Source organism: Molothrus ater, chromosome 5 (genome assembly GCF_012460135.2).
Source record: "Molothrus ater isolate BHLD 08-10-18 breed brown headed cowbird chromosome 5, BPBGC_Mater_1.1, whole genome shotgun sequence".
Taxonomy (NCBI): domain Eukaryota; kingdom Metazoa; phylum Chordata; class Aves; order Passeriformes; family Icteridae; genus Molothrus; species Molothrus ater.
Genome location: NC_050482.2, coordinates 62092867 through 62119262, shown reverse-complemented (window position 1 = coordinate 62119262; position 26396 = coordinate 62092867). Strand labels below are relative to the sequence as shown.

The 26396-nt window shown below is 40.9% G+C and overlaps 1 protein-coding gene across 5 annotated transcripts in view; it reads left to right on the top strand.

Annotated features, from left to right (window-relative positions):
- Window positions 1-26396, top strand: part of KIAA1549 (KIAA1549 ortholog) — a 142200-nt gene that overhangs the window by 102331 nt on the left and 13473 nt on the right. For 4 of the 5 annotated variants that reach the window (XM_036400161.2, XM_036400160.2, XM_036400164.2 and 1 more), the window contains exons 11-17: window positions 12105-12307; window positions 15579-15703; window positions 16927-16941; window positions 20331-20536; window positions 22242-22465; window positions 23562-23706; window positions 25330-25560. In XM_036400161.2, coding sequence (XP_036256054.1) covers window positions 12105-12307; window positions 15579-15703; window positions 16927-16941; window positions 20331-20536; window positions 22242-22465; window positions 23562-23706; window positions 25330-25560 — 1149 coding nt within the window. The remainder of the gene's footprint in view (window positions 1-12104; window positions 12308-15578; window positions 15704-16926; window positions 16942-20330; window positions 20537-22241; window positions 22466-23561; window positions 23707-25329; window positions 25561-26396) is intronic. The other variant, XM_036400162.2, reaches the window with a different exon arrangement.

Below are 26396 nucleotides of genomic sequence, written 5' to 3'. Positions count from 1 at the left end.
TCTATATTTCATGTTTAAAAAACGTAAAGATGCATTTATAGTGTGCTAGCTCTTCTCACTTCCATTAATATTTAACAAAAATTTCATGTAAATATAGAGTTTTTCATTAGCATAGATATGGCTGGAAATAGGAGACAATACTTTTCAACCTTGTGATAAGTCTGTAATGTGTTTTGTGCTTGAAAATGTGTGTTGATTGGAAGATAAGAAACTGAGACACCTGTTTCTTGTTCAGCTGATGGCAGATATCCTGCTGCTGGTGGATCTCCAGGGGTGTCACCAGTCTTTCTTCAGTGTCTTCAATTAGCCACTTTAACATAGCAGTTCAGTGGGCAGCATAATGATCTGTTAGAACTTACAGTAGAAGCTGAGAGCAGATTATGTTACCTGTGACTTAAAAGAAGCCTGTGTGCTTCGTGCTGCAGACAAGACTAAAAGGCTGATTTCTTGGAACATGGAGAGAGAGAACTCTGTAAATGTACTGTAAATGCAGATTGCATAAGTAAGCCACAGGTTATGCAGGAGCTTTTTATTCTTAGTTAGAATCTCTCTTACAAATTGCATTATCCTTTTCAGGGAGATTCTTAGACCCTACAAATTTTACTGGATTCCATAGCCCCATGTGTCAGTCATATGCTTCCTTTCTTCTCTGCTTTCATTTAATTGTTTCATTCTGCTTTGAAACTCCTGGATTTTCCTGAAGCATTTTGGTATTCACTGAGGCAATATAAGTTTTATTTTTAATCTTTCATATGTAAAGGTTTACTTATACAGAGTAAGTGTGATTTCTGTGTTCCTATGGTCACCAATAAAAGTAATTCATAAGCTTCATAACCTCACAGTCTGTCTTCTGATGAAGGAGCCCAGTGCTGTTATCTGCTGGCAGTTAGACCCTACATGACTTTTGGGTGTGTGGGGTTTGGCTGCTTGGGTGCACCTTGGTGAGGTGGGTGAGGCTCACCAGGGCGTTGTTCTACACAGCAATTCAGTCATACTGCCAGCATATCATGCCAGCACAGCCAATTGGCTATGATCCCTTAAATGCTCTGTGGACACCCCTTTAGAGTAGTTGGGTCACTGTCCCTCACTTGTGATGTTCAGTAATAGCAGATTTCCCACTTGAGTGGACATGGCTGTGTTGAAAAATACCTAGATCCTGTGGTGACAAGTGCACAGAATCTCCCAAGATTGCATGAATACTGATGTGCCACAGCAGCCTTGAAGCTAGAATTGAGTCCAGATGTGCTGCTTGGCCCCACCCTGAAGGCCAGCTCATTCTCCAAGGCAGTGTAGATAACAGCAGGGATATTTCGTTCTGCACTTTGGCTGTACCACTCCACCAGTTTGTGTTCTTTCCATCTGGCCTTCCAGCTTCAGGACAGGATCAGTGTCTTGCAGACAGGATGGCACAAGGATCCTGCTTTAAAAGGCTCATAATGTTACTTCCTGCAAAGAATATTGAGATGAAGCCTGTTATTAAGGGATTTTTTATTTATCTGCTACCTCAGTGAATATAAACATAAATACATGGGAAAGAAATCTTTTGTGGGAACTGATACTAGCAAAACCAGGTTGCATCATGAAGTAAGGAAAAATAAAGGATCTTGAAGAGATTGTGATTTGCTAATCCATCCCTTTGCGTCAGAACAGGATTAATAACACCTGTAAAATGTTAGGTTTCCTTTTCCATTGTGGAGATTAAATGGGAAAAGATGCTTAGATCAAAGTTATTTTTATGCTTTTAAAACTGAGAGTTAAGGAAACAGAGGAGAGCAGTGAATCTATGCAAGATTCATTGGTCTGTGCAAGGATAATTCTTTTGAAGAGATGATACTAAGATATTTAAAGGGCACATCAAATATTCATGACTTGTTCTGTAAGCCATAGCATCCTACTGGAAATTCACCTTGATGTGACCTGGGCTGTTGCACTGGATTAAGATGTCCTTGCCTTATGAAATAAAAAGATGGTATTTCTAAATAACAAGATTTTCTCTCTTGCCATTGCCTGTATCCACCATAACATTGTCCCAACCTTTTGCTTGTCCCAAGCCTTTTTTTTTTTCCCTGCAAAGAAGCTGTGCCTTTTGTGGGCAACTGAATTTTTCTTCATGAAAAACTCAATGAATTTCTTTAATGCTTGAACCATCATTTTGCTCTGTACCTGTACTGGGCCTCTGATGTTTTTGTGCAAAACCACTTCTTTTCTCTTCCCCAGAGAGCAAAACAACCAGTTTTACATGTTATTCACAATGGAAGCAGAGTCAGCAGTATTATTTCTTTCTCTCTGGACATCCAAAAATTAAAATGGAGCCTGCTTCTCTAGGGGTTTCACTTTCCTTTCTGTGTTACAAGCATTTGAAGAAAAATATCAGATCCCTTCCTAGGACTTCTCAGAGATAATTTCAGCTATAGACAATTATTCAGGGAAAGGCTCCCTGCCCTAATGGCAAGAACTGGACAAGCTAATTGGCAGTTTATTTAGAAAGTCTTGGATGTTCTCCTCTAAATGCTGGGTGTGCTGAAGTCAGTCAGTCACTTGCTTTTGCAGTGATAGCTTTGAGTGGCTTGCTCAGTTCCTTGTGTATCCAAGGGTGCATCATAAAACCCAAGGGGAATAATGTCTGCTTCTCCAGTCAGATGTCACTCCTCTCTGGAGCCTTCTGCATGCCACTGTGCTTCCTAGAGACTGACAGTGTCCTTCTGGTTCAGTGCCCCTCCTGTGCGTGTTTACACCTGGCACAGGTGGAGTGTTCAAAGCCTTGGACCAAGTCCTGCACCTCCTCCTGGAGCTGCAGCACAGGTAATGCCAGTGCTGGAGGGCTGTGCCAGCACGGCTCAGCTCAAGTGTCATCATCTCCTGGGGACTGTCACCAGCCCTTGCATGTCTGCTCTCATCTGTTCACGGTCACAGGTAATGAGTCATGCCTGCTGCAAGATGTCTGAGAGGCACTTGTGTGGATTTTTATTTCCCCCCTCTAAGCAGGAATATCTGATATCCGAATGTCATGTGTCAGGTGTAACTTTACACCTCTGAATTGAGAATTTTGCTTATTATTGTATAGTCTGTAGACTATCTCTTGGATGTTTCCAAGATCAGAGGCCAGCCCTGCTGGAGGCTAAATACTAGGCTTCTGCTCCTGATGCAAATAATTCTTGTGATGTTTTGACATCCTGTAATCCTTTTGTTCATCTGTCTAATGTCAGGCAACAGCTCTGCGTTGCAGAAAAATTCAGTCAAAAGAGACTCATGTTAAGAAAGGCAGCTGACACCAATCTTATAAAAACTACTTGAAAACTGACATGAGTTTATGCAAGAGATTCATGTTTGCATAACAAATACCATTCATTTCTAATAGCTACCTTGACTTACTATCCAAACTGTTGTCTTCTTGGGGATGGCATACAGGATCTCCTTCAGAGTCAATAGCTGGATTCTAACAAGGGATAGAGTATTCAACATCTTAATTACTTCTCAACAATACATTTCTCTGATGGCAATTCCTCTGAAAGAAGTCTTTTGTAGTAACTCTTTCTGTAATGAGGATTAGCTATTCACAAGCGGTAGAAATAAAATGCCACACTTAGATACGCTGCTTATACAAATAGGTATTAAAAGTAAAATGTCTCCATCTGCTTTCTTAGAAACATTTGAGTATCTATCTTTAGATCATTCCAAAAGGCCAGCTAGCCCAGATGCCACAAGGAAAAGCCTAGAGAAGGGGAAAAGGACAGGGCAAGTATATGGATTGTTTTGCCTTGAGTAACTCTTCAGCCTCCAGTTATTTGTGGCTAGAAGTGATGATATTTAGCAACCCTCCACATAAATCTTTTCCATTAACTTGTTTGGTCCTTCTGAGCTCACCTCAGCTGCTGACAGGGGTTTCCACAGCATGTTACATGAGGAACCACATGATCTTGTTTCACCATGCTTTTATCCTGCTACTTCTAAGTTTTTCTGTGATGGCCCTTAGTCCTTGTATTGGAGGGGGCAGGGAACAGCTGATTCCTAGGCACTTCATCTTTGCCAGTCTTGACTTATAGACCTCTGTCATATTGCTGTCTCTGTCACCTCTTTTTCAAATCAAAGGAGCCCCAGTTTTCTAATCCCTTCTTTTGGACTGGCATTTGAGCCTTTAAATAACATGAACATTTTCTAATTCTGTTCCATTTGTTTTGAGAGGCGGAGAGTAGAATTGAATATACCATTCAAAATGTAGGTGGTCAGTGGATTTATGGAGTCATGTTTATGTAGTGGTTACTTTTCAAAAGGAGTTAAACAAAAAGAATCTGTTTTCAAGATACAGGTAAATGTTGTGCCATCCTAAGCATAATAAACCTCTGAAATGAGATTAATACTGGAGAAATAAATTTTTCTCTCCTAAAAAAACATGATAGAGAATCTACTGTGGAATTTAGCTGTTTTGGGAGCATGGAAATGCACCAACATTGAATCATTGTGGCCTAAGGTTTTAATGCACTGCACACTTGTGTTTGAAACTTGCAGTTTCATTTCAGCAAGCAGAATATTTCTGCAGTACATGGGAATGTACTTTCTGTGCACATTAAACCCCTCTTAGGTATATAAATATGTGAATCATTGAACCCAACAAAATACCAGCATGAAAAGATAAATGAAAATTGCTGACCTATGCTCTATCTTGGAAGTCTAGTTAAAAGTGGTAACATTTCTCTCATTATTTGTAAGAGGATGTGTTTTTGGACTGTGTTGTGTCTGTGCAGATGGTGAGAGTCATGTTAGAATGTATTTGTTTGCTTCACAAGTTTAGAAAAGAGTTCCCTTAATTTGTACTTTTTTATGTGTTGTGCTGTCTTCTCTTAGAGGTTGCAGCTGGTGTTGGAGTTATGTACATGGACTTAGAGGAGCAATTGTTAACATAACCTAGGGATGAAAAATACCTGTCTATTGTATAAAGTTACCAATCTTCTTCTAACTTACTTCTGACACTTCTCTCCAGCCAGTGTGCAAAGTGTGATTAAGATAGTATCCACCCAGAGGCATTTCTGTCTGAGAAGGAGAGCTAAAACTGTGTGATTCAGGAACAAAATTCTGCCTGTTACAGCAGTTATCTCAGCAGCCTGTGGGCATATATGTACTCAGAGTTATGGGCTTTCAACAACATGATCCCTCTTGTATTTTGTGAAATTTACTGAGCTGTCATGGTAATATTAGTGTGGCAGGAAGAAATGCACAAAGGAGAAGAAGAGAGATGATGGAAATCCACGAGAAGAATCCGTCTTAAGAAAATATTTCAGGACAGGTGTCTTGAGAATCTCAGGCTTTATAAAGTTTTGTAAGTTTGGGTTTTTCTTTATTTGTTTTTAATCCTACTCCAGAAGCAAAATTCCTGAGGAGGTATTTTCTGTGGGATTCCTGCTTTCCTTACTATTTGTTTGGTGGTAAGCAGTAACACAGTTCTGGCTTTCCAGCAGAGGGAAAGAGGACCACAGGCTGTACATCAGCTTGTTCTGATTTTCTGTGCCAGTGCTGGCTATACAGTGTCCTACTTTTTCCCAACTTGATGGGAGAAACCCAGGCAGCTCTAGGCATATTTCTTTTCCCCAAGGACAGGTTTGCTCAACTGCTTTACCTATTCCCAGAAATGGCAATAGTTGACCGAAGCGCTGTTGTGATGATGAATGGGAAATGTAATTTGTGTAGAGGTAGTTGGTCTAAGATAAGAAAATGGGTGGCATTTTGGACCTGCAGCCTCTTTTTTGGCCCACAGGTCTCAAAATCCTGCTTCTGGTTTGAGGCTTGCCTCAGAGGGCACAGGCTGTCACCCCACTGTAGTGGGAGGGTGGTGGCATCCCAAGTAAGATGTAATAAATACAGGAAACTGTCATTGCATGTGCGCTTCCGTTTACATACCAACACTGTTACCAAGTAAAGGTATTTAAATTAGAGACTACTTTTTGTTTTGGTCCCTAAACATATTTTCTAAACCACCAAAAGTGAAGGAACACCTCTGCACATTACTCAGTGATGCTTAGTGTTGGGGTTTTGTTTTAAAGAAGTTTGGCTTATGGTACAAATACATTGTATAATATCCCATGTCAGAAAAGAAACACAATGGCACAAAAGACACAAAGGACAAAAAGACCTCAAGGGATACAAGTGGGTCTTTTTTCAGTATTTTGAAGGTGGCTGTGAAGTCAGAGCTCTCCTTCTATGAGATCTTCTAATATGCTTTTCTCATGAATGAAGGGGTTTTGTGTCTTAAATCAGATATGCATTATTGTTATTGAATCATATGTATATGTTGTATGCATACTTTACAGGCAGTCCCTGGCCATCATCCCAAAGGGGTTTATGTCAAAGGAGAGCAATGCAAACAAAAATACAGAGTTTGTACTTATGTGGAAAGATATGTAGGAATGATAATAGAAAAATGAGCTGAATAAGAAAATAAGACTCTGGAAGGTGAACATGCCTCAGTACTTCTAAATTCTTATTTATTGGTAGACTGGTAGGTGTTTTGAAATATCTTGTGGAACAGTGACTGCAAACCATATGGATGAATGGTCCTTGTGGGAAGAAGATGTAGATGACTTTTTGGATGAAATAGTAGACACATAATGAAAAAAGAGTTAAAATGAAGAAGACTCTACCAAGCACACAAGCAACTACAAATTCTTATCCTTTTTGATGCGTCATGAGAGTGATGCAAGGAATTCACACTATAACTCATGTTATGGTGCCCTGCGGATATGAACAAGAGTTTGGTGGTGTGAATGTCAGGTTGTGAAGTCAGTTGGCAATGTGTAGTAGCTTTAAGCTGTCATAAATCACGCTGACTTACATCTTCAACCCGCATTAATTTTAAGAGCAGTGTGTCTCGTTGACTTGCTGTATTTAAGCTTGTAGACTTTTTTTTTTTCCTGAAAAGTTTCTTTATCCAGTAACATTCTATATGCTAGTATGACAGTAAGGTGGTAAGTCAGCAGGACTTCTTTATAGGGTTTCTTGTTCTGTTTGCAGGTTATGCACTGACACTAAAGCACATGCTTAGCTCCTCTGTTTCCTTACAAATGTATGTTAACAGACTGTGCTCAATTCAGCTGGCTCTACAAGGAGCAAGGCAAGGCCATGGTATAAAATCAGTGGAAAATTGTCTTGATACGTTATTCTTCATATTGTGTCCAAATTCAAATGCTGCTTGTAGGAACTACAGGGAGAATACTGAGTTAAGTATATTTCTTTTCTTCTGCTTTCTGCTGCAATTACTCACAGAACTGTTAGCAGCATTGCTTTGAAGACAGGTTGTTGACATTCCTGGTGTGTCTCTGCATCCAAAAAACAATATATTGGCAACCATTTTGTATTTCAGTGGCTTGAACAATGCTGAAACTATTACCCTGTTTTTATGCAATAAGAGTTAACCGAGGTGCACAGATTTTGTTGGCTCCTGCAGAGATTATTTGATTTTTCTCTGAATTGAGCTTCAAATACTGGTTTGGGGTTTTTTTTTTAATATTTCATTCAGTATGTAACAGTAGAATTAAAAACTCTCTTGACTTAGCAGTATAAAATCATCTTTCTCTAAGATTTTGGTAGGTTCTGCATTTGTATAATAATGTAATTCCTTATGAGTGCAGTAATTTAGACACGCTCATTTTGATGGTAAGCTTCAGAGTAGTTTACCTCTTTCCTTTTCACAAGTATATTAAAGACAAATTAAAACCTCTAACAACTTATATTTAAATCAAGAAATCTTTGCCAAGACTGGTTTTGTGCAGTCCTGGGTAAAGGCACCTGAGGCTGGTGAAAAGATGCTCATTTTCAGTACCTGAACAAGTAACAGCACAACTTAATTGCAATATCAGCACAACTTAATTGCAATATCAGCAAAACTTTAAAAGTGCTCTAGGAAAGCTACCACATTCTTTTCTTGGTGGTGATTAAAATATGAGTAATAGATGACTGATCCACGCATGGTATCCTGACTACCAGTCCCAAGATGGGCAGAGTGATGCAACCTGTTACATAACTTGATCTAAGGAAAAGAAGGAACTCAGCAGGTGACACACAGAAATTTCTAAGAAAACGTTGGAAACATCTTCAGTCAGGAGTAGCACCATTCATTTCACTGAGTCAGTGATCTGTCTTTTTTTTTTAAAAAGCAGAGTTGTGGTTCAGTGTCTTTCAGACACTTCTCACTGGAAATGTGGATTTTGGCTGCTGTCATTTCTCACTTAAGTCATAATGTTGTCGTGGTCTACAAGGAGAAGTATGAGAAGCGTAGATTGTGTTTTTAAGAAAACAAAACAGGCTTATGTCAATATTATTTCTACAGTGGTAATCCTATTATTATTTCTGTTTTTCAAATAATATTATTTTTAACAAGTGAATTTATAATTTTTGAGGACCATCTTTCTATTGAGTCATGTATCATGTTTTGTATGTATTGTCATCTTTTTCTATCATGTTTTTTCGTTCATGTGCACAAACACATACATACATGCATACAATCTTTGTATTGGCTGGAGCTGGTAGTGCCATCTGAAGTTTTTTTTAGCAGGAGATATCTAGAAATGTTTGGCTGTACAGAACTCTGTAAGACTTGAAACATTCAGCCCATTTCCATTCAAGTATCAGTTTGATACTGAAACTGTTTTTTAAGATGAGAAGAAGAGTTTGTTTTCCAGAGAACAAGGTTAAGAGAAAATGAAATGCTCGGTCTGAATTTTAAAAATTGTTGTGGAGAAGCTCTAGTGCACATTCTGGGCCTTAGGGGGTGTAGGTTGTTGAAGAGAACAAGAAGGTTGTTTGGTGTGAGGGAAATGCTTTTGCTGCCAGTTTCTGGCTTAAGTTTTAAAAGTTTAGGAAAATGTTTGCATGGGGTTGACAAAGCCCTGTTATAGATTTACCGGTTAAATTGTCAGAGGATTACAGCAGTTCTGTGCTTGTGAGGTCTGTAGAGCTGTCCCGTAAAGCTGAGAGTGTTTTTCCTCCGTTGTGTTACACAGAGCTTGTTATGACTCCAGGTGTTGAAAGTGTAAAGACTGATGAGCCTCAGGTTCTTGGGTGCTGTCAACCGGCACTGGCAGCTGGCAGGAAGAGAGAGTGGGGCAGAGAGAATGGTTCTGCTTGTCAAGGGAAGAGTAACACCAGCTGAGGAGTTTACCTGGCTCCAACTTAAGGAAATACCTATATATATAAGGAATATATATATATATATATATATATATATAAGGAATATAGCTATAGGTTCTGTGGCGCCTGGGGTGATGATAGCTGAGCTTGGCCAGTCCTCTGTTGCCAGCCAGTGTCCATGAAACTCTAAAGTCTCAGCCACCATAGCTGTAAACATGCATAAAAGACTCATCTTGCATCCCCTTCTCCTTTCAGTGGGGCTTGCCAGCCTCTGTGTGAAATGAGATGGGGATCCTGCTTTTGCAGATAGCATTCTTACATTCTGCCCAGCTCTGACTAACAGCAGAAGGGCCAGTCTAAGCCAAGGATCCAGCAGGGTGGGAGAGAGCAAGAGGGTTTCTGGAAGAACTGAGTTTATGATGTTCTAACTCAAGACTTTATTGCAATGCCTGTGTGTGAGAGGATCCAGTCGTTGCTGGTTGTTTCAGATAATCTTTACTGCCATTTCTTACAGTGTGAGTGCTGGTCTCTGCAGTACTGACAGCCTTTTAATTCAGCTGCTGTGTGGTCTGTCTGCAGATAAACATTCATGCATACATATGCTGTGGCACATGTGCCTGGACACATAAATATATCTGTTCCTGTGACTGTGCTTAGATAAAAGGTCATGTTGGACTGCAGCTATGAATAAGACTATTTAAAGTTGAAAAAAAAATGAAAATTTTATATTTTTGTATGGTTTTTTACTCCCAAACAGGTTTACAAACTCAGTCTGCTGGAATGACTCCAGGATAGGTTGAAGTTCATGTTTCAGACATGGAGCAATCTTAGTAAAACCATCCTGGTAACTCCAGTCTTCCTGGAATGTTTGTCTCTTCAGTTGTCCTTCCTCACCCCACCCATCACACTATTCAAAAAGCAGTGGTAACTTTGCAGGTTGATAAGAAAAGGGTAGAGAAGCCACCAGATTGATTTGTGGAAGAATTGTGCCTAGCACATGGTGAAGAATGTCATCATCTTTGGGCTAAGGGCACTGGAGTCTGTGGAGGGGAACGCAGTGAACCAGAGAGTGTGATCATTGGGAAGCAGCAGCAGGGCTGGGCAGGCAGGGAGTGTGAAAGGGTGGAAGAAGGGAAGCCACTGGAGGCTCAAAGGAAGAGTGTCATACACAGGAGTATCTTCTAGGAGAATGGACATAACTTCAGATGGGCCCTAAGTGAGGTGGGGTAGCTAAGAAGTTTCAGTAGTGGTGCAGGCTGGCCTGATAATTCGGACAGCAGAAGTGAAAAGTTTGTCTTCAGAAGTGTTTGGGGAAGGGGATTTTTGGAGGGTTTTGGGGGTGGGGTTTTATGAAGTAAGCAAAGTCCTGAAGAGAAATGTTTAACATCTGAAAGGGAGAAAATTTCAGGAAGGCTTCACTAGATGACAGTGACTCAAAAAAATGGAGACACAGTTACACCTTCAGCTAGTGTAGCTCCCTGGTGCCTTTATGAATCAGTGGTTGCAGTTATTTGCATAAATTCAATATAAATTTCATAAATTCAATAAATCATCCATAATGCTGAATTGAAGGGACTGTTGTGAAGCCCAGGACAAATGGACATAGCAGAAGACATCCAGATTTGTTCCAATAATGACCTTACTCATTTTGTGAGAAATTAACTCCAAAACCTCAGCAGATAAACTGTTGGATTTTACAGAAGAGCTTTTATTGCCATCTACTGGCTTACACAGGCAGCTTGCTCGAGTGCAAGAAACATTTGGAAAATGTTTGCTTACTGAGAAAATATTTTGAAGAGATTGTTTCAGAATATTCCTTAGGCAAGCTTATCTTTGGCATGGTATCAGAGGAGTGTGTTTGCAGTTAGCTGTGCTGGCATGCCAAGCTTTATGAAAAGGGGTTCATTTAAACATCTGGAACCAGATGCACCCATCAAGGCACTCCAGCACTTGCTTCACTTTGCAGGAAATCAGCTCTGGGAGCACACAGAGGATTTTGTGCCTGTGGTGTGCAGCAGGTTTAGTGTGCATGTGCTTCTGCAACTGGAAGTTGTCAACGTTTCTTTCTGCTTTCAACTTCTAAACAACATGAAATTGAGTGGGGTTTGAGGAAAAACTTTCTTTTAATTAGTTCTTCAGATCTTCCAGTTGCTCCAAAGCCCCCAAAAAATAAGCAGAGAGCTTGAAACTTGGAGCCTTGATTAAGTCTGAATCAAGTCATTGATAAGGTGAGATTAGCTTTTTTTATAAATTCAGTTATGAAAGTAAAAGGCTGAATTCTGTGTCTTTCTCAAGCAAGATGCCTATTGAATAAGGTCTTTAGGATAATTTCTCTAAATCCCAAATCCTTTTGTATATTTCTCTGTCTGTTCAGTATGAAATTCATAAAAAATTCAGATTTTCATTTTTTTTCTGGAGGCATCAATACTGGCTGACAAGTCATTGCCAGGCTGCTGTTTAACTCAGATCTGCAGAGTGTTTATCTTTCATCAGATGAACTAGGTGTTTGTACAAGCACTCCCAGATTTGGGGAGCTCAAAATGAGAAAGATCAGCAGTGACAGTATTCAAATTATTTAAAATCCTGCATCCATTTTGGTTGGAAGAAATGGAAATATGACCTGGTGGTGGTGGCCATTTCCGTCTGTACACAGGTGTCTACAGCCTTGCACTCATAAGTACACAAAAAGCTCCCCACACAATGATTAAATCTAAAGAACTAGCAGTAAAAACAGTAGCAGCGTCAGAAGTCTGTTTTTTAACTAGATTTATTGATTTGGAATTTTGAACTGTGTATCATATACTGCAGTAAGGTGACAGAATTGTGGAGAGTTTCTTTTTCTTTTCCCTAGTGCTCTCGTGTTCCTTCCTGAGACTGCCATGGCCTGACCATCCTCTCAGTGGCCATTGTTTGCAGATCTGAACCAAGGCCTTTGTACTCATTGTCACTCACTGTTCCTGTTTCTTGTCTTTGTTCTTTTCTCACAGCTACAAGCCCCCAGTGTGAAAGGCTTTGATTTTGCTAAGCAGCATCTGGGCCAGCACAATAAAGATGATGTCCTGATTATCCATGAGCCAGCTCCTTTACCAGGACCTATTAAGGACACAACCCCATCTGAGAACGGAGATGTGCCCAGCCCCAAATCCAAGACTTCCACAAAGCCTTCAAAGACTGTTCGACACAGAGGGAGGTCAGTTCACAGAGATAAAAACAAATTGCAGCAGACAACAGTTTATTAAGGGCTGCTGTATTTTTAGGGCAATTTCAGTGGAAAGAGCTGTTCCAGAGCTCCGGAACTCACATTTTCTAGTGAGCCACCACAGTTACACCTCGCCACTCATTAGTACAAGATTGAGAATTTAGTGTTCATTTTTCTTTTAAAGGGAACATGCCCAGTTAAGAGGGGTATTTAAGATACTGCTGAGCTGACTGGAGTCAAGTCCTTGCTTGGTCACTGGAAACACCAAGTGTATGTTTTGCAGTGCAGTCTCTTTGTGATCTCTAGCCACTAAGGCAGCAGGTGGTTAAAAACAAATGAAAACCACTGACAAAGGTAATGTATTTCCATCCCATTAATAGTGATCAATACATGTACGAGGAGTCAGGATTTCCAAAACTAAGCTGTATCTCCAAAATTCAGGGAAGATGCAGAAATGTTGTTATATATGATTATCTGGGGGGTCTCATAGCAAATGACTCTTATTCAGAAAAAGGAATGGTAATTCACAGCTGTGCAAATGGAGAAGGGTCTGAAACCATCAGCAGAATTTGCCTAACGTTTTCCAATAATCACATGATATGACTGTCCCTTGCTAGAAAAAATTGTGTTTGTAGGATACATGGTGTAACAAAGCTGTGCAGTAGAGATGGATCTGTGCACAAAAAAAAAAAATGTGGGGACAAAATGGAACTCTGAGAAGACCCCCTCTGAACTACACTTTCCAGTAATTCTTCTTCCTTTCCCTCACTCTCACACTTCTTTGTCTTCAGCTCTGCATTCCCTGTGCTTATATCATATGTGGTACTGCACTGTGGGAGGAAAAAAAAGGCAAACAATCAACAGCAGGGTTGGATGAGCTTAGAAAGAAACTAATGGTGATTCTGACTGGGCTGCAGGTCTCTGCAGCACAGCTTGCTCCTCTGTTCAGCCCTCTGTGCTTCTCTAAAGCCCCAGTTGTCTTAAGATCCTTGCTTCATCTTCTCTATGTGGGCTTCCTGAAGCTCAATTTCCCCCTTCCAGAAGCTAAGCCTGTCTTCCTAAATCCCTGCAGGCCTTGTAAGTAGAAGACTGCCAGTGGTACAGTGGAAGGTGGACAAAACTGGAAAATAATGGAAGAAAAATGAGCTATACTAATTTTGGTGTAGCTTACATAAATTGAAACAAAGTAATATAAATCTGAAAGACAAGCATTTCTGTGTTTCTTTTGAAAAGTTCAGAAGTGGCCTAGGACAGAGATGATACGTGGATGAAGGGAAGGCATCTATATTTGTATGCAAATAAGCAAAAGAAATAAGTTTAAATTTGGGGTTGCTACCGTATTTTGTCTAGAATAATTCAGAAGATTAAGCAGGAGAAATTTCAGAAGCCAGCATTCTAATGAGAGGCTGTGGTAGAAGACCACCAAGTAATTCAGGTGTGATTTGCCCTTAGTGAAGCCATGTTGGCTGTCACCAAGCCCTTTCTTATTTTTCATGTGGCTTTGCATCATTTCCAGGACAATCTGCTCCATGATCTCCCTAGGCACAGACGTGAGAGTCATTGACCTGTAGTTCAGACACTTGAAATGTTTTCAGAAGAGAATCTCCCTCTTCTCCCTCATATTCCCTTGAGAGCAAATCTTCCTTTTAGGCTTAGCTATGGAGATGTTGCCATCATCTCCCTGCCATGCCGACATGCCCGTGTCAGCTTGTGATTTGAAGCATTTATTCCCCCAGGCAGAAGTTGAAATGTGAAATGGTATCATACTGTGTTGTGTTGGGTTTAGCTGCTTGATGTTTGGAATAGCTCAGTTCATCACAGTTCAGCTCTGGATTGTATGTTACATGCCAGGAAATCTAGTGGTGATGTGAGTACACGTTCTGTGTCTGTAGGAAACAACAAACAAGAGCAGCTGAGTTCAGAAAGCTCAGCATCCTTAGGCTCCAGCTGGGAGTTGGACCTGTTGTTTTGACTTGAGAGTATACAAATGCATATTCCTCAGGACTTACAAGAAATGGCTGATGCTGACTCAACACTATCTATGTTCCTGTTACTTGGTGGCAATTTGGATACACTGAGAAAGGAGTATCATGGGCAATGCAAAGCACAATGAGATGAAACAGAAAGTCAGTAGGAGATCTGGACACAGAGCTCCAGCCTCATACTCTGCTGAACCAGGACAAAGGTGATGGAGGTGATAGCTCTGCACACCCTCTCCCCCCACAGGAAAAGATGCAGTGATGCAGATCTCTGAGCTCACCGAGGACCATTTATTCCTCTTTTCCCTGCTATTATTTTTTTTAATTGGGATGTGACATTAGTATTACAGTCCTGCAGATCAGGGCATTGTTTAGGGAAGAGAAAAGGGGAAGTTGAATTCAGAGCTGCAAGAAGTCGATTTAACTTCAATGGACTTGTCAGGCTGCATATAGTTATCTTAGTCAGTAGTTCAGATATACCCATCTAGACCAAGCAAATCCTGCACTAATGAGGTTGGTGCATAGACATGTGCACACTCTCCATGATTTAACTCCCTGCCAGAATAGAATATGAGTGTTCACTGGACAAAGTGGTCACTAGAGACTCTATCACAAAGGCTGATCCCATGTGAAGAGATAGGCTTTGGTGTCAGGCAGTGGTGTGGGCCCTGTATGTTTTCTATTTTTATATTATCAGAATAATTTTACAGCTGAAGACCATGGTATTTTTCTATATTGCCTACAAGAGCTGTGAGCACTGAGATGGTGGTTTTTTTAGATAACAAATGTTCTTAAAAATCTTGTGACTGCATGGAATAAATACATAAAAGAAGCATTTTTGATTTGCCTTACATTTGACTAGTCAGGGAAATATCCACATAGATTTGTATTGTTAGCAAGAGAGCACCAAATTAGGAAGGCTGAATGTTAGACTAGTTACGTATGTGGGTTTCATATTCCTAGTACAGTTATTTTCTCTCTGAGAGGTAAATTGCTAGCTACAAATGCAGAGCTTTTTCTTGTAGTGTATTTTAAAGGAAAGATTACTTAATAATATTGTCACATGTGAACTGTGTTGCAGTCATGTTTCACACACAACAACAGTAACATCGTGACAATGAATATTTAGCTATGGTAATGCATTATACATTTACTTACAAACAGGAAAATTTTAGCAGACTTCACAAGGTATTTTAGCACAAGATTCTTTGTGTGTGACAAATATGTCCCCTTGCAAACTTGTGTTACATGTTGGTTTGTTTGTTTTGTCGTGTTTGTGGCAGAATTTCGCCATCAGATGCTGAATCCACAGCAAGTGAACAATCCAGTGGGAGAGAGACGGGAGAAGAAAGTGCAAGACCATCAACTGCTGCAAACGAGGGCAAGCCACGCAGAGCAGTGAAGAAGGGTTTGTTTCCTTTTTTTTTTTTCCCCTCCTTGTGTGCTGTCCTGCTTTACTCAGGCTGAAGAGTTACTTTGGTGCTGTAACTTTTCTAAACTCATCTTTGGCCGTTGATTTTTCTGCTCCTTGCCGCAGAAAATCCCTTCATATTTGGTTTAGTTTCTTCTGTTGAAACTGGGGAGCTGTACATTCCTTTCATTCCAGCGAGCTTTTGAAACAAATGGCTTAGCAGGAATGCATCTTGCCTCCTTTTGTCCTACACACACCCCCAGCAAAGCTCTGCCCAGCCTGGCCTAATTGTGTCTCCCGTGGCAGCAGAACTGCAGACAGTTACATGGGCAGCAGAGGTCACAGCAGGACTGCAGACCACAGGGGTGTGTCTGTAACAGTAACTTTGAAAAAGTGAAAATGAAAAAAGAAAAAAGACACCAGAGAGATCAGTGTTTTACAAATGAGTTGGAATTCAATCGTCAAAATGCCTGCATGATTGTACATTGGAAAGATCAAAATTCAGTGCTGCTGTGTAAATAACACTGGTATTTTTTTAGAAAGAGCCATCTTGTTTCCAGTTAAGGTGCCACTATTTTTCTTGGAAGTACTTTAAAATAGATATATTTTAGATATAGATATATATTAGATTAATAGATATATATTAGATATATTTATATATTTGAAAAGATGGGAAAACATCTCAGGAGGGTTTGAGTTCCTCCAACCTATCTGACTTGAATTCTGTTGCTCTGTTTTAGTGTTCTCCCTCCCATTTCTTTTTACCTGGGAACTCCAGATTCATCTCTTCTTTTTCTTTCTGGCTTAAAACTTTATGTAACATTTAACATTTCCTTTTGGTGTAGAATGTTGCTGCATCTGAATTACCTGGTAAAGGCAGCAAGGAGACTGTGTAAATGTGTCCTTTCTACCTATCATGCCCTCACTGGGGAAAATGTACTATTTTTTCAGCATTTGGTGCCCCTAGTTTGCAGATCATAGGGACTATTCTTAGCATTCAGAATTTGAGGCAGTGTCTGCAGAGAGCTCTATACTAAATGGGAGATTCAGTTCCCTTTTTGTGCAGCTGAGATTTGGCAGTTTGATCCAAATTCATGCATTTCATTCAAAAGTCAATGCAGTTATCTTACTGCTGTGGGGTTTTTTTTCCAGTTGCCATTCTAGCTAAATTACTTGTCATAATTACTGTGTTGTCTCTTCTTTTTCCTTTATGTTGTCAGGAGCGAACAGAGTGGGTAAGTAACCAGAGCTGGTAGTTGAGTACAAATATGAATAGGGGTGTTGGGGTAACTGCAATTATGTCTTAAGGATGGAAGAGTTTGTCTTCTGAGTCTAAGAAAATAAAACTGCTTTTGAGCTATTGAAGTATAAAAAAAGTCTCAGTAACACAAATTATAGTAATCCAGCACATTTTTCTAATTTTTTTCCTCCCAATTCATTCAAATTATTGAGGAAAACATCACTGTGAAAGAAGCAAAACTAATGCAGCTGTTGGTCCTGAAACCAGCTTTGTATAAAACAAGTTGGAGATAATATTAGAACTAATGTAGAATTAATTAACTGGAAGCCCAAGAAAAGCATGAGCTACCTGCAAAGAAACACAAATATTTTGTTGTGAACTAGTGTTTTCTCTGCCAGGGTTGAGACACGGCAAACATAGGGCAGGAGGAAGCTGCTGCTGTCTCTGATAATGTATAACACATCTAGTGATAAAATAAGAACTGTATCCTCTGATAGCACTGACCATCTTAGAATAGCCAGCCCTCTGTCTGTCCTTCTGTGCTCTGCTGCTTTCCACTGGTGGGTGTAATGAGTCATCAGCTGCATCCTAGGGATGTCACCTACTGGGATACAAAGAAACTGTGTGACATTTATCTCTAATTGCATATTCTGGCACGGTTAAGATACCAGTGGATGAGTTGAAGAATCCCATTGACTTTATCTGATTTTGGATGAGGCCTTATGCACCTTGGTTGCTGTGTCTCAAGGGTGCAGGAGGCAGTAGCCTTTCTCTGTCTCCAGCTATATTGCTTTTCATGTGAAATCACAGCTTCCTGACAGTTCAGTTAATGGTTTCAACTCAGGGAGCAGTGATGAACACTGATCCTGGCGTGTGACCTGTATGGACTGGTTGTTAAAACATGATCTGACCAGTCTTGGGGTATTAAGTACCTCTCCATTATTCTTTAGCCTCAGCTGAATTATTCTGAAATCAAAATTTCATTCATGTAGTTCCATCCAATAGCTTTATAAGGAAGATTTTCTAAATGTGAATAATAATGTAATAGAAGAACTTTGAAATGAGAAATTGTGCTTATTCTCTCTGTCAAAACTTCTTCAGGACCTCGTTCTTATGTTGTGTTAGAAACCATTTCTCCTTTTGTTGTATGTATACAGTGCTACTCTGTTCCTGACTTTATCTACTTTTCTGTGCTTCCATCTTGGTTTGTATTTATAGACACATTGGGTTTAGACACACAGAGAGAGGATTTAAAGGTCATATGCAGCTTATGAGGGGTTTTTGTGTGTATCTTTTCTGTAAAAAAGAATAACATACAATGTTACTGTATGTTATTACCAAAATTTTTCAGTGGGTCTTCTGTTTTACCAAATGAGCTTAAAAACCCTTTCACCTAAGAGGCCCCTGCCAAGCACTTGTTTATGTGTGTACAAGGGAAAGTTATGGATGATGTTATAAAGATTCAGAGTGAATGCTCGGTGTAATTGAAAATATTGGACCTCGCTAACCAAGTAATACAAAAATACCCTTACAATTTCATGTTGGAGGTCAGTGAGCCTGGGAGTGCCTGATAGAGTGAAAAAGTGAGGACAAAATGACTAATGTTTGGAGAAGATGGATGCAGAAGTTCAGATTTCTGTTGACTACATGATTGCTCTGAGAAGTTCACACTAAGTCCTTAATATATCTTGTGCCCCTCCCTGTGAGAGGCAATTCTTGCAAACTTCTGAGAGGTGCATGAAGATGGGGCTGTGAAGACAGCAAATGGTTAAGATGATAGAAATAGCTGCAGAAGAGAGATGGATATGTTTCATTGGGGCTCTGTGTCTTGCAAAACATTTGGGGCACAGAGGTCTTGAATGGAGCTGTTTACCTTCTTTTTAAGAACACTTGTACAGAGAAATCACATTTATGAATGATGCATGCCTTTTGTAAAGGTGTATGTTTGACAATACTTTGATCAAGTCTGGAAATAGGAATAGGGATTTTGCTTAACTTGTGGCCAGACTGCTCTCCAGCCCCAAAGCAGTGTGCTGTGAATGTGATAAAACATACTATTCCTTTCTGGTCCTGCTCCCTTGTGCTGGAAGAGGCAAAGGAGCAAGTCATCTACTGTGATCTTCCACAGAAGATAGGATTCACTCCTCTTCTGAACCCTATCCTGCATTACCAGCACATGTTGCAACAGCATCACAGCAGGGACTATTTTATTTCCCTTCCTGTCTGTTGTAGGTGGATCGTATTGATCAGCAATTGATTCTGTATCAGAAGCTGATTTGAATATTGAGAACCACATTCTTTTATTAGAAGTCTGTGGAAAGATGTGGGACTCAACACTGATGTGTTCCTTCATAAGAAGGAGAGTCACGAGTCTTGATCTCTCATTGCTCGTATTTGTTGATGTCCCTCAACACTGTTGTGTTGCTTCTTAAGGAGAGTCATTAGTCTTGATCTCTCATTTCTTGTATTTCATGGTGAAAAGCAGATTGAGAATGTGTGGCTTTATCACGGGGATAAGACAAAAAGTTATTTTGAAAGTTTCCAGTAGCTTTTGCAAGCCTCATCTGCATAACAGTTTCTGATTTAGGTCTAACTCAGAAAAAAATTACTAAATCTGTGCTTAACTGCAAATCACTGGGGTGATCCTGTAGATTTCAAGTCTTTTGAGGGAGATGACCCATTTCTATTGAAGTAATTAACTGTTGGCAGGACCTGGGTGCACTTCTGTGCATATTGGTTTCTATAATGTCTTTTGCTGATTGTATTCGAGTTGGTTTAACCTCTTCAAGAAATTACAACATGACAGTATTAATGCAGCTTGCTTATTATTATGTGACTATTTATCCTGTCACAGAGAAAAAAATCTGCTTTAAAAGTGTTAATCAGTAAAATGTCTGTAAAATTCTTTATGTTTTGTGTGGATTTCTAAGGGTTTTTTGTTGGTTCCTGTATCACTCCTATCACTTAATAAATGCATTTTGCATTGAGACATCTTTCATTGCTCTTTGAACCCCCATTTGAGCAATTTGCATCTTCTTAAGTACTGATAAGAGGAATCATTAGCAGAATGTACTTAAACAGCTTTTTATGCAGGAAAGTAGATTGAGATTTTGGGGGTGTGCAAGTGCCAAGAGCTTGATTTACAGAAATAAAGAATGACAGCTCACCTTCTGGAAATATAATGGGAAAATGTTTATAATTTGCAAACCACGGGGTAAACTTGTTGTACACTAAATGTGAGTCAGCTGGAAGGCCTGTAGGGCAAATTAGACACAGATGGAAAACAGGGCATAGTTTTTGTAGCACAGCATCTGTAGAGCTTAACATTTGACTGTGCTAACCATGGCAGCACTGCTTCACTCTGTATTGGTTCTGATCATTTAGGACCTCCTCAGACCAGCAGTGGAAACGAGCAGCACTCCTCAGCCTCTATCTTTGAACATGTGGATAGGATGTCCCGTTCCTCAGATGCCAGCAGACGTGTCCCAAGCAAGATCCAGCTGATTGCCATGCAGCCCATGGCAGCACCTCCAGTTCAGAACTCTGTGCTCTCCGATCGGGTGGCAGAGACCAACAAAATCAATAAAGAGGTATTTCTGACAGTGCTTTGCATGTTTTTGGAGGATTCTATGCCTAGCCAAGTGAAAAGCAGCCAGTTTCTTGTTATCAGGAGTTCCTTGTAAATTCCTTTAGTTACAGGAATAATCCTGTTTCCATCCAGAGAAATTATCTGACCTGTTTTTAAGAGATGCCTGAACCAAAATTTAAACACAGAGAGGATCTGATGGTCAGGATATCTTTGTGTTAGCATCCTTTTGCTAGACAGCAGGACATGACTTAAAGACAAAGTTGTGCTAATTAATATATGAGAACTGGAATATATGGCCCACCTTGGTTTTCATTCTACACTATTCTTTCACTTTTCAGGACTCAGGATGTTGGTTATAAAAAGGAGTTGTCTCAAAACATTCTGGGGTGTGAATTTGCAGCCCATTTCATTGCTTTCAACTTCTAATGTGTTTACCTGACGGTAAACATACAAAATTTCCTGCTTTCTCTGAGGCTTATGTTACTATTAGCAGAGTATGAGCATGCCTGGGGCATGAGGAGAGGTGATGCACCATAAAACCACGTCATACACTGCCTGACAGTAGCACCTACCTGCATCAAGGTTTGGTGTAAGATGACATTTTTTCATAATTCAGAGTAGAAGATTACTCAAACATGTAACTGAATTTTGATTACTCAAAAGTATAACTTTGTCAAGAATCTGTTTCTCAGGTACCTTGCTGAAGAGAGGCAAATATTGATATCTAGGATACAGAGGCAAGAGGAGCCACAAAACAGAAATCTGTCTGTTTGGACAGAAGACATATGATTCTAACTATAAGCATAAAGAACAAGTCTGACTTCTGTCCTCTGTATGCTTTTATTTTTTAGGATTTTCATGAGAGAATACACAAAAATCAATTTCTGTTTGGTTCTTAATTTGCTGATGCGTTCCAGAACTAGTCCAGGACAGGCAGGGCACTTGTTGCTACCTAATCTGGCGCTCAAGTGTTTACCAGTGATAAGAATCATTTCAGGGGGTTTTGGGCCAGGACTTACAAGTGTGGTGTTACATCAGCTTTACCCAGATAATTAGATGTATTCCATGTAATTTGAAAAAAGGTGGGAGAGAGGCATGAAACCTCAGCCTCCAGGATGATGCAGATCTGATAGTGCCATGTTCAGCTGGGTATCTGGGCCCTTGTGTTTCTGCTGTGTTCCTGCATAGCATATGACAGAGCAGAGGCACTGAGTTATGAGCTCAGTTGGCTCTTGAAGTTCTTGCTTCTTATGTGATGAAGGTCATTAAAGGGAAAGAGTGGCAGATTTTAACACTGTTGATCAAATATCTGTTTGCCTAGCATAGCTAACTACAGACTGGTTAGTCTTTTCAGAGCAGTGTTACGTCTGGCAGACAGGAGGAATTTTTTGTGTTCCTCCTGCCTTTTATTAACAAACTGCCACTTCCCTCTAATTGCACCTGCTGTGCTGGCAATCATGCTGTGTATAATAGTACATCTACCTGGGGAGACAATGGGGAGACTGCAAAATATCCAGGAAGGAAAGTGTGCTCATAAATTATGTGACTTATTTTAGTCCTTCAGAGATTTGGGGGAGGGAGGCAGGGGCAGGCAGAGAAGTGGGGAGGAGAGGTTTACAGAAGAGCAGCAAAATCCAGTTTGCAAAGTATACAACTGCAAAAATATTCCTCCTTTTTTTTTTTTTCTTTCCTTCTCCTTCCTGAAGATACAAACAGCCCTGAGGCACAAATCCGAGATCGAGCACCACCGCAATAAGATCCGCCTCCGCGCCAAGCGCAAGGGGCACTATGAGTTCCCAGTGGTGGATGACGTGGTGGTGGTTGACTCCAAGGAGCAGCACAGGATATATCGCAAGGCACAGATGCAGATTGACAAGATCTTGGACCCTGGAGGCAGTGTGCCTACTGTCTTCATAGAGCCCAGGAAGAGGTAGGGATTTCAAAGATGGAATGAACAATTTTCTTCTAAAATCAATGCCCAAACTGCATCAAAACTGTACTTCTTAACTATCAGAGCTGGAAATCATTTTGATCACTAGTTGAATTTGAGTTATCTAGGTGAAAAGGATTGGGGTGTTCTAGACACTTTTATTTATTTCTGTATATGCCACTATGTTTTGATTTCAAATTATGTTTTTACAAGTTCTCAGCAGTGAATTCTTGATAAATAAGCCCAAATGTATAAAAACAGTCTTAAAACAATTTAGTATTTGCTCTGCCATTTGTTTGAATAATTCCTGTGTGGTGTAGAGGGATCAGAATTGCAATATCAGCACTAAAAAAGAAACCTGCAAGTAATATATATGCAAGTAATATAACCAGCAAGTCATAATATTTTTATAAAGGGGGGGCGGGGAGAGGAATATGTAAAATAAGGAAAACCCTGAACAACCTAAAAAGCATGAAGATTCTGAATGTTAAAGGCAAATTCACAAATCAGTGAGACTACCCAGAGGGAATACATAAAAGGTTATGAGACACATCTGTCAGCTTCACAGATCCGCCTTCCTGGCCTTGTATTTGCAGAGAAAGTTTTCCTTCTGTTCTGTTTTGGGCTTACAAATACAGGCGCTTCGTTCCTGGAGCATTGGTGCCCAGTGGGTGCTTCTGCACTGATAGAAAGTAGCTTTTCTCCAGGGGTGTGGGCTCCTCAACTCATTTGCCTGGTGGGGTTAAACCTGTTCTGTAGCTGCAGATGTGTCACACATTGGGCTGGGGAGCTGGAACACAGGCAACCTGGACAGGTGAATGTAGGAGGAAGGTGAGAATTTAAGGGAGGAATGGGATGTTTCAGAGAGTTGCCAATGAGAGTGTTATTAAGAGGAGCTTGAGGAAAGAGATTTTAGCTGCCTAATGGGACTGGCATGGAATACTGGGAAAGGGAAGAGAAACGGGGCTGAGGCAAGGATGACTTGGAGGAAATGGGCAGAGGAGTTCAACCTTGAGAAGAAAAATTTCAAAAATAATTGTGATTACCTTTGTCTTTCTCTTTCTCTCTCTGTTTTTTGGGTTTTTTTCCTGTTAAGTTCTCGTGCAAAACGTTCTCCCAAGCAGCGCCGTCGCCATCAGATAAATGGGAGCCCAATTGATGCTGAAAAGGACAGGTTAATCACAACTGACAGTGATGGGACGTACAAAAGGCCTCCAGGAGTCAATAATTCTGCATATATTGTATGTATGTCTCTTGAATGGGAGGAATGTTCTGGTAATGATGACAGCTGTGACACTGGCAGGTTTTTGGCCTTCTGTTTGTGGTCCATATGATGTGGTTAGTTTCAGTCATGCAGTTAGCATGTAAATCAAAGTGAAATAAGGATTTCATTGACAGACTGTCATTTTTAAGCTGTAAAATTCTGCTGAATATTCCTTGGTATTACAGAGGCCAAGAACCAAAGCCTTGTTTTGATTAATGCCACTGTGTTATGCACATGAAAGTGTGCTTGACATGTTCCACAATATCTTGAACATAGTTTCGCTCTAGTCCAATTTGCTGGATGTTATATATTCATATATTACAGCAAATTTCATCCTTTGCTCTTACGGAGTGGAAGACTCAGGTCTTTTTGTGAGACGTTTTCTCATCTTTCAAATGTGGCAATTAATTATTAATGATAGAGAAACACATCTTTGTACTACAGTAACTTGAAACTATTCTAGTGCAATGTCTTGAAAATTAATTTTGTCTCACATCTAAAGAAAGAAATACGCTGGAGAATACTTCTGTTCAATCATATCCATGTCACAAACAGTACTTAGGCATCTTTAACCACTTCTAAGCAGATTCCATGAAGCCAAATGCTAATATTGGAAGCCTCTGGACAGTTCTTATCTTTAAAGATGGTTTAATAATTTTAAGAATTTCACTGTTCGTTGCATATGTGGTCAGGTGATTCTGATGTCAATTTCTGCAGTTTCCCTTTGCGTTCAGACATGAGTGTGATGATTTTAATGTCATGCTGCAGTAGAATGAATTATCATCTGAAGCTGTTTAATTAAGACATGGCGCACAGCAGGCTCAGCCCCTTTGGCATCTGCAGTGAGACTGCTTGGAATGCTAAGTTCCTAGTAAAGTAGAGGCTTGTGCCTCTTGACAACTGATTTTGCAGTCTGCATGCAGTGGTAAGAATGAGCTCTGATAACAAGTCTGCTGCTGTAAAAGCTCGTTTAATTTCCTCTCACTGATGAACAATAAGCCCATGTGGTAAGATCCCAGGTAGTAATTATGATGCATGCCTAAGGTATTGCTGCAATGAAGCACTTACATGAATCCCATTCAGGTGATGCACCCAAGTTCAAGCTCCATGCAGGTTACCACTTAGTTCCTTAACAGCTTCCTTTCTGCGTTTTTCTAGGAGGTGATAATTGTTTAATGTTACTGCTGATGTGGTCAGTTATAAGCTAAAGACTGAATTAATTTCTTAGAATTGCAAAAGCTGCAAAGACGTCATAGATGTAGACAGAGCTGATTGGTTTTTTTCTGGGTGAAGAAATGCTCACTGCATGGCTTCCTTACGTGCTTGCAAACCACAAGATTTCTGTTCTAGCTGAGTAACTCCTGCCCAAACTCTGCTGCCTTACCTGAGTTCAGAGTCCTTCAGATCACACTGAATGAAGTGTTTGAGTGTTGAATGAAGTGTTTGGTGTTACATATGTGCATGCAGCAGCAGGGAGGCTAAGGGCAGGTGCTGTAGTTCTGGCCAAGACTGTGTTGCTCAGCCTGAAGGCCCACAGGGGCTTGGAAGCCAGTTAGATCTTCTCTGTGGCTGCCCTTCACCTTCCTTCTGTCTCCTCCAGTCGGACCCAGACCTGCCTGCGGAGCCGCAGACCTTGTCCTCGGCGGAGGTGGGGAAGTTTGTGGGGCTGCCGGCGCACGCGGTGCCGCAGTACGTGCCCCCGCAGCCGTCCATCGAGGAGGCGCGGCAGACCATGCACTCCCTGCTGGACGACGCCTTCGCCCTGGTGGCTCCCAGCAGCCAGGCCAGCTCTGCGGCCGTGCCTCCGCCCGGGGGCTCCGCAGCACAGCCGGTGAGCAGCTGCCAGGGAGCAGGGAGGGACCGCCTCGGGGCTGGCTGGCCTATTGGAATAATACCAGTATTATTGGGATTATAATACCAGTAATACCAATCTGGCCATTGCTGCTTGACCAAAGGTGGCAGCTGTGGTGGTTTCACCTCAGAGACTCCTTTTGGCTATCTGGATGTGGCAGCTGGGCACATGGAGGCAAGTCCAGACATGCAGGAGCTCAGGTTTACCTCTGGTGGAGAAGCTTTAAGGCAATGGTGAAGGAAAGGAGTCGGTTCTGATGGAGGGTTTCGACCCAGACCTTTATTCCTGGCCCACAGGCCTCTGAATGCAGCAACAGGTCCAACAGAACTCACCAAACAGTGTGGTTGCTGTTCCTTTTAACCCCAGGGAGAGGGGGAAGGAAGGGGCACGGGGGGCTACCAACCCGGTACAGGGGGACACGTGGATGGCCCAATGTCCTCCAGGGGTGAAAGGCATCTTTTGAATTCTGCCCATCACTCTGACGCCCTTCTGGAATGCCAGGATTGACCAACAGTGCTCAGCAGGGGGCAAGGGAGGGGGAGGGAGAGGTGGCTGACACACCTGGGGAAGAAATCTGCAGGGAGAAACCCAAGGTATCTGAGGCAAACCATGACATCACACCGCAACACTGGGCAGGTAACATCCCAAATGTTTATTTGGGATGCAGTTCTAAAGGCATCTCTGGGCAGGGAGTTAGCGCTGCTTGAGCCACGGCCGCTGAAGTTGTGCCCTTGCTTAGCAGGGCTTAGCACAAACTAGAACGTTCCTGGAACAAGGAGAATTCAGAAATGACTGTCAGAAGATGGTGAACTTGC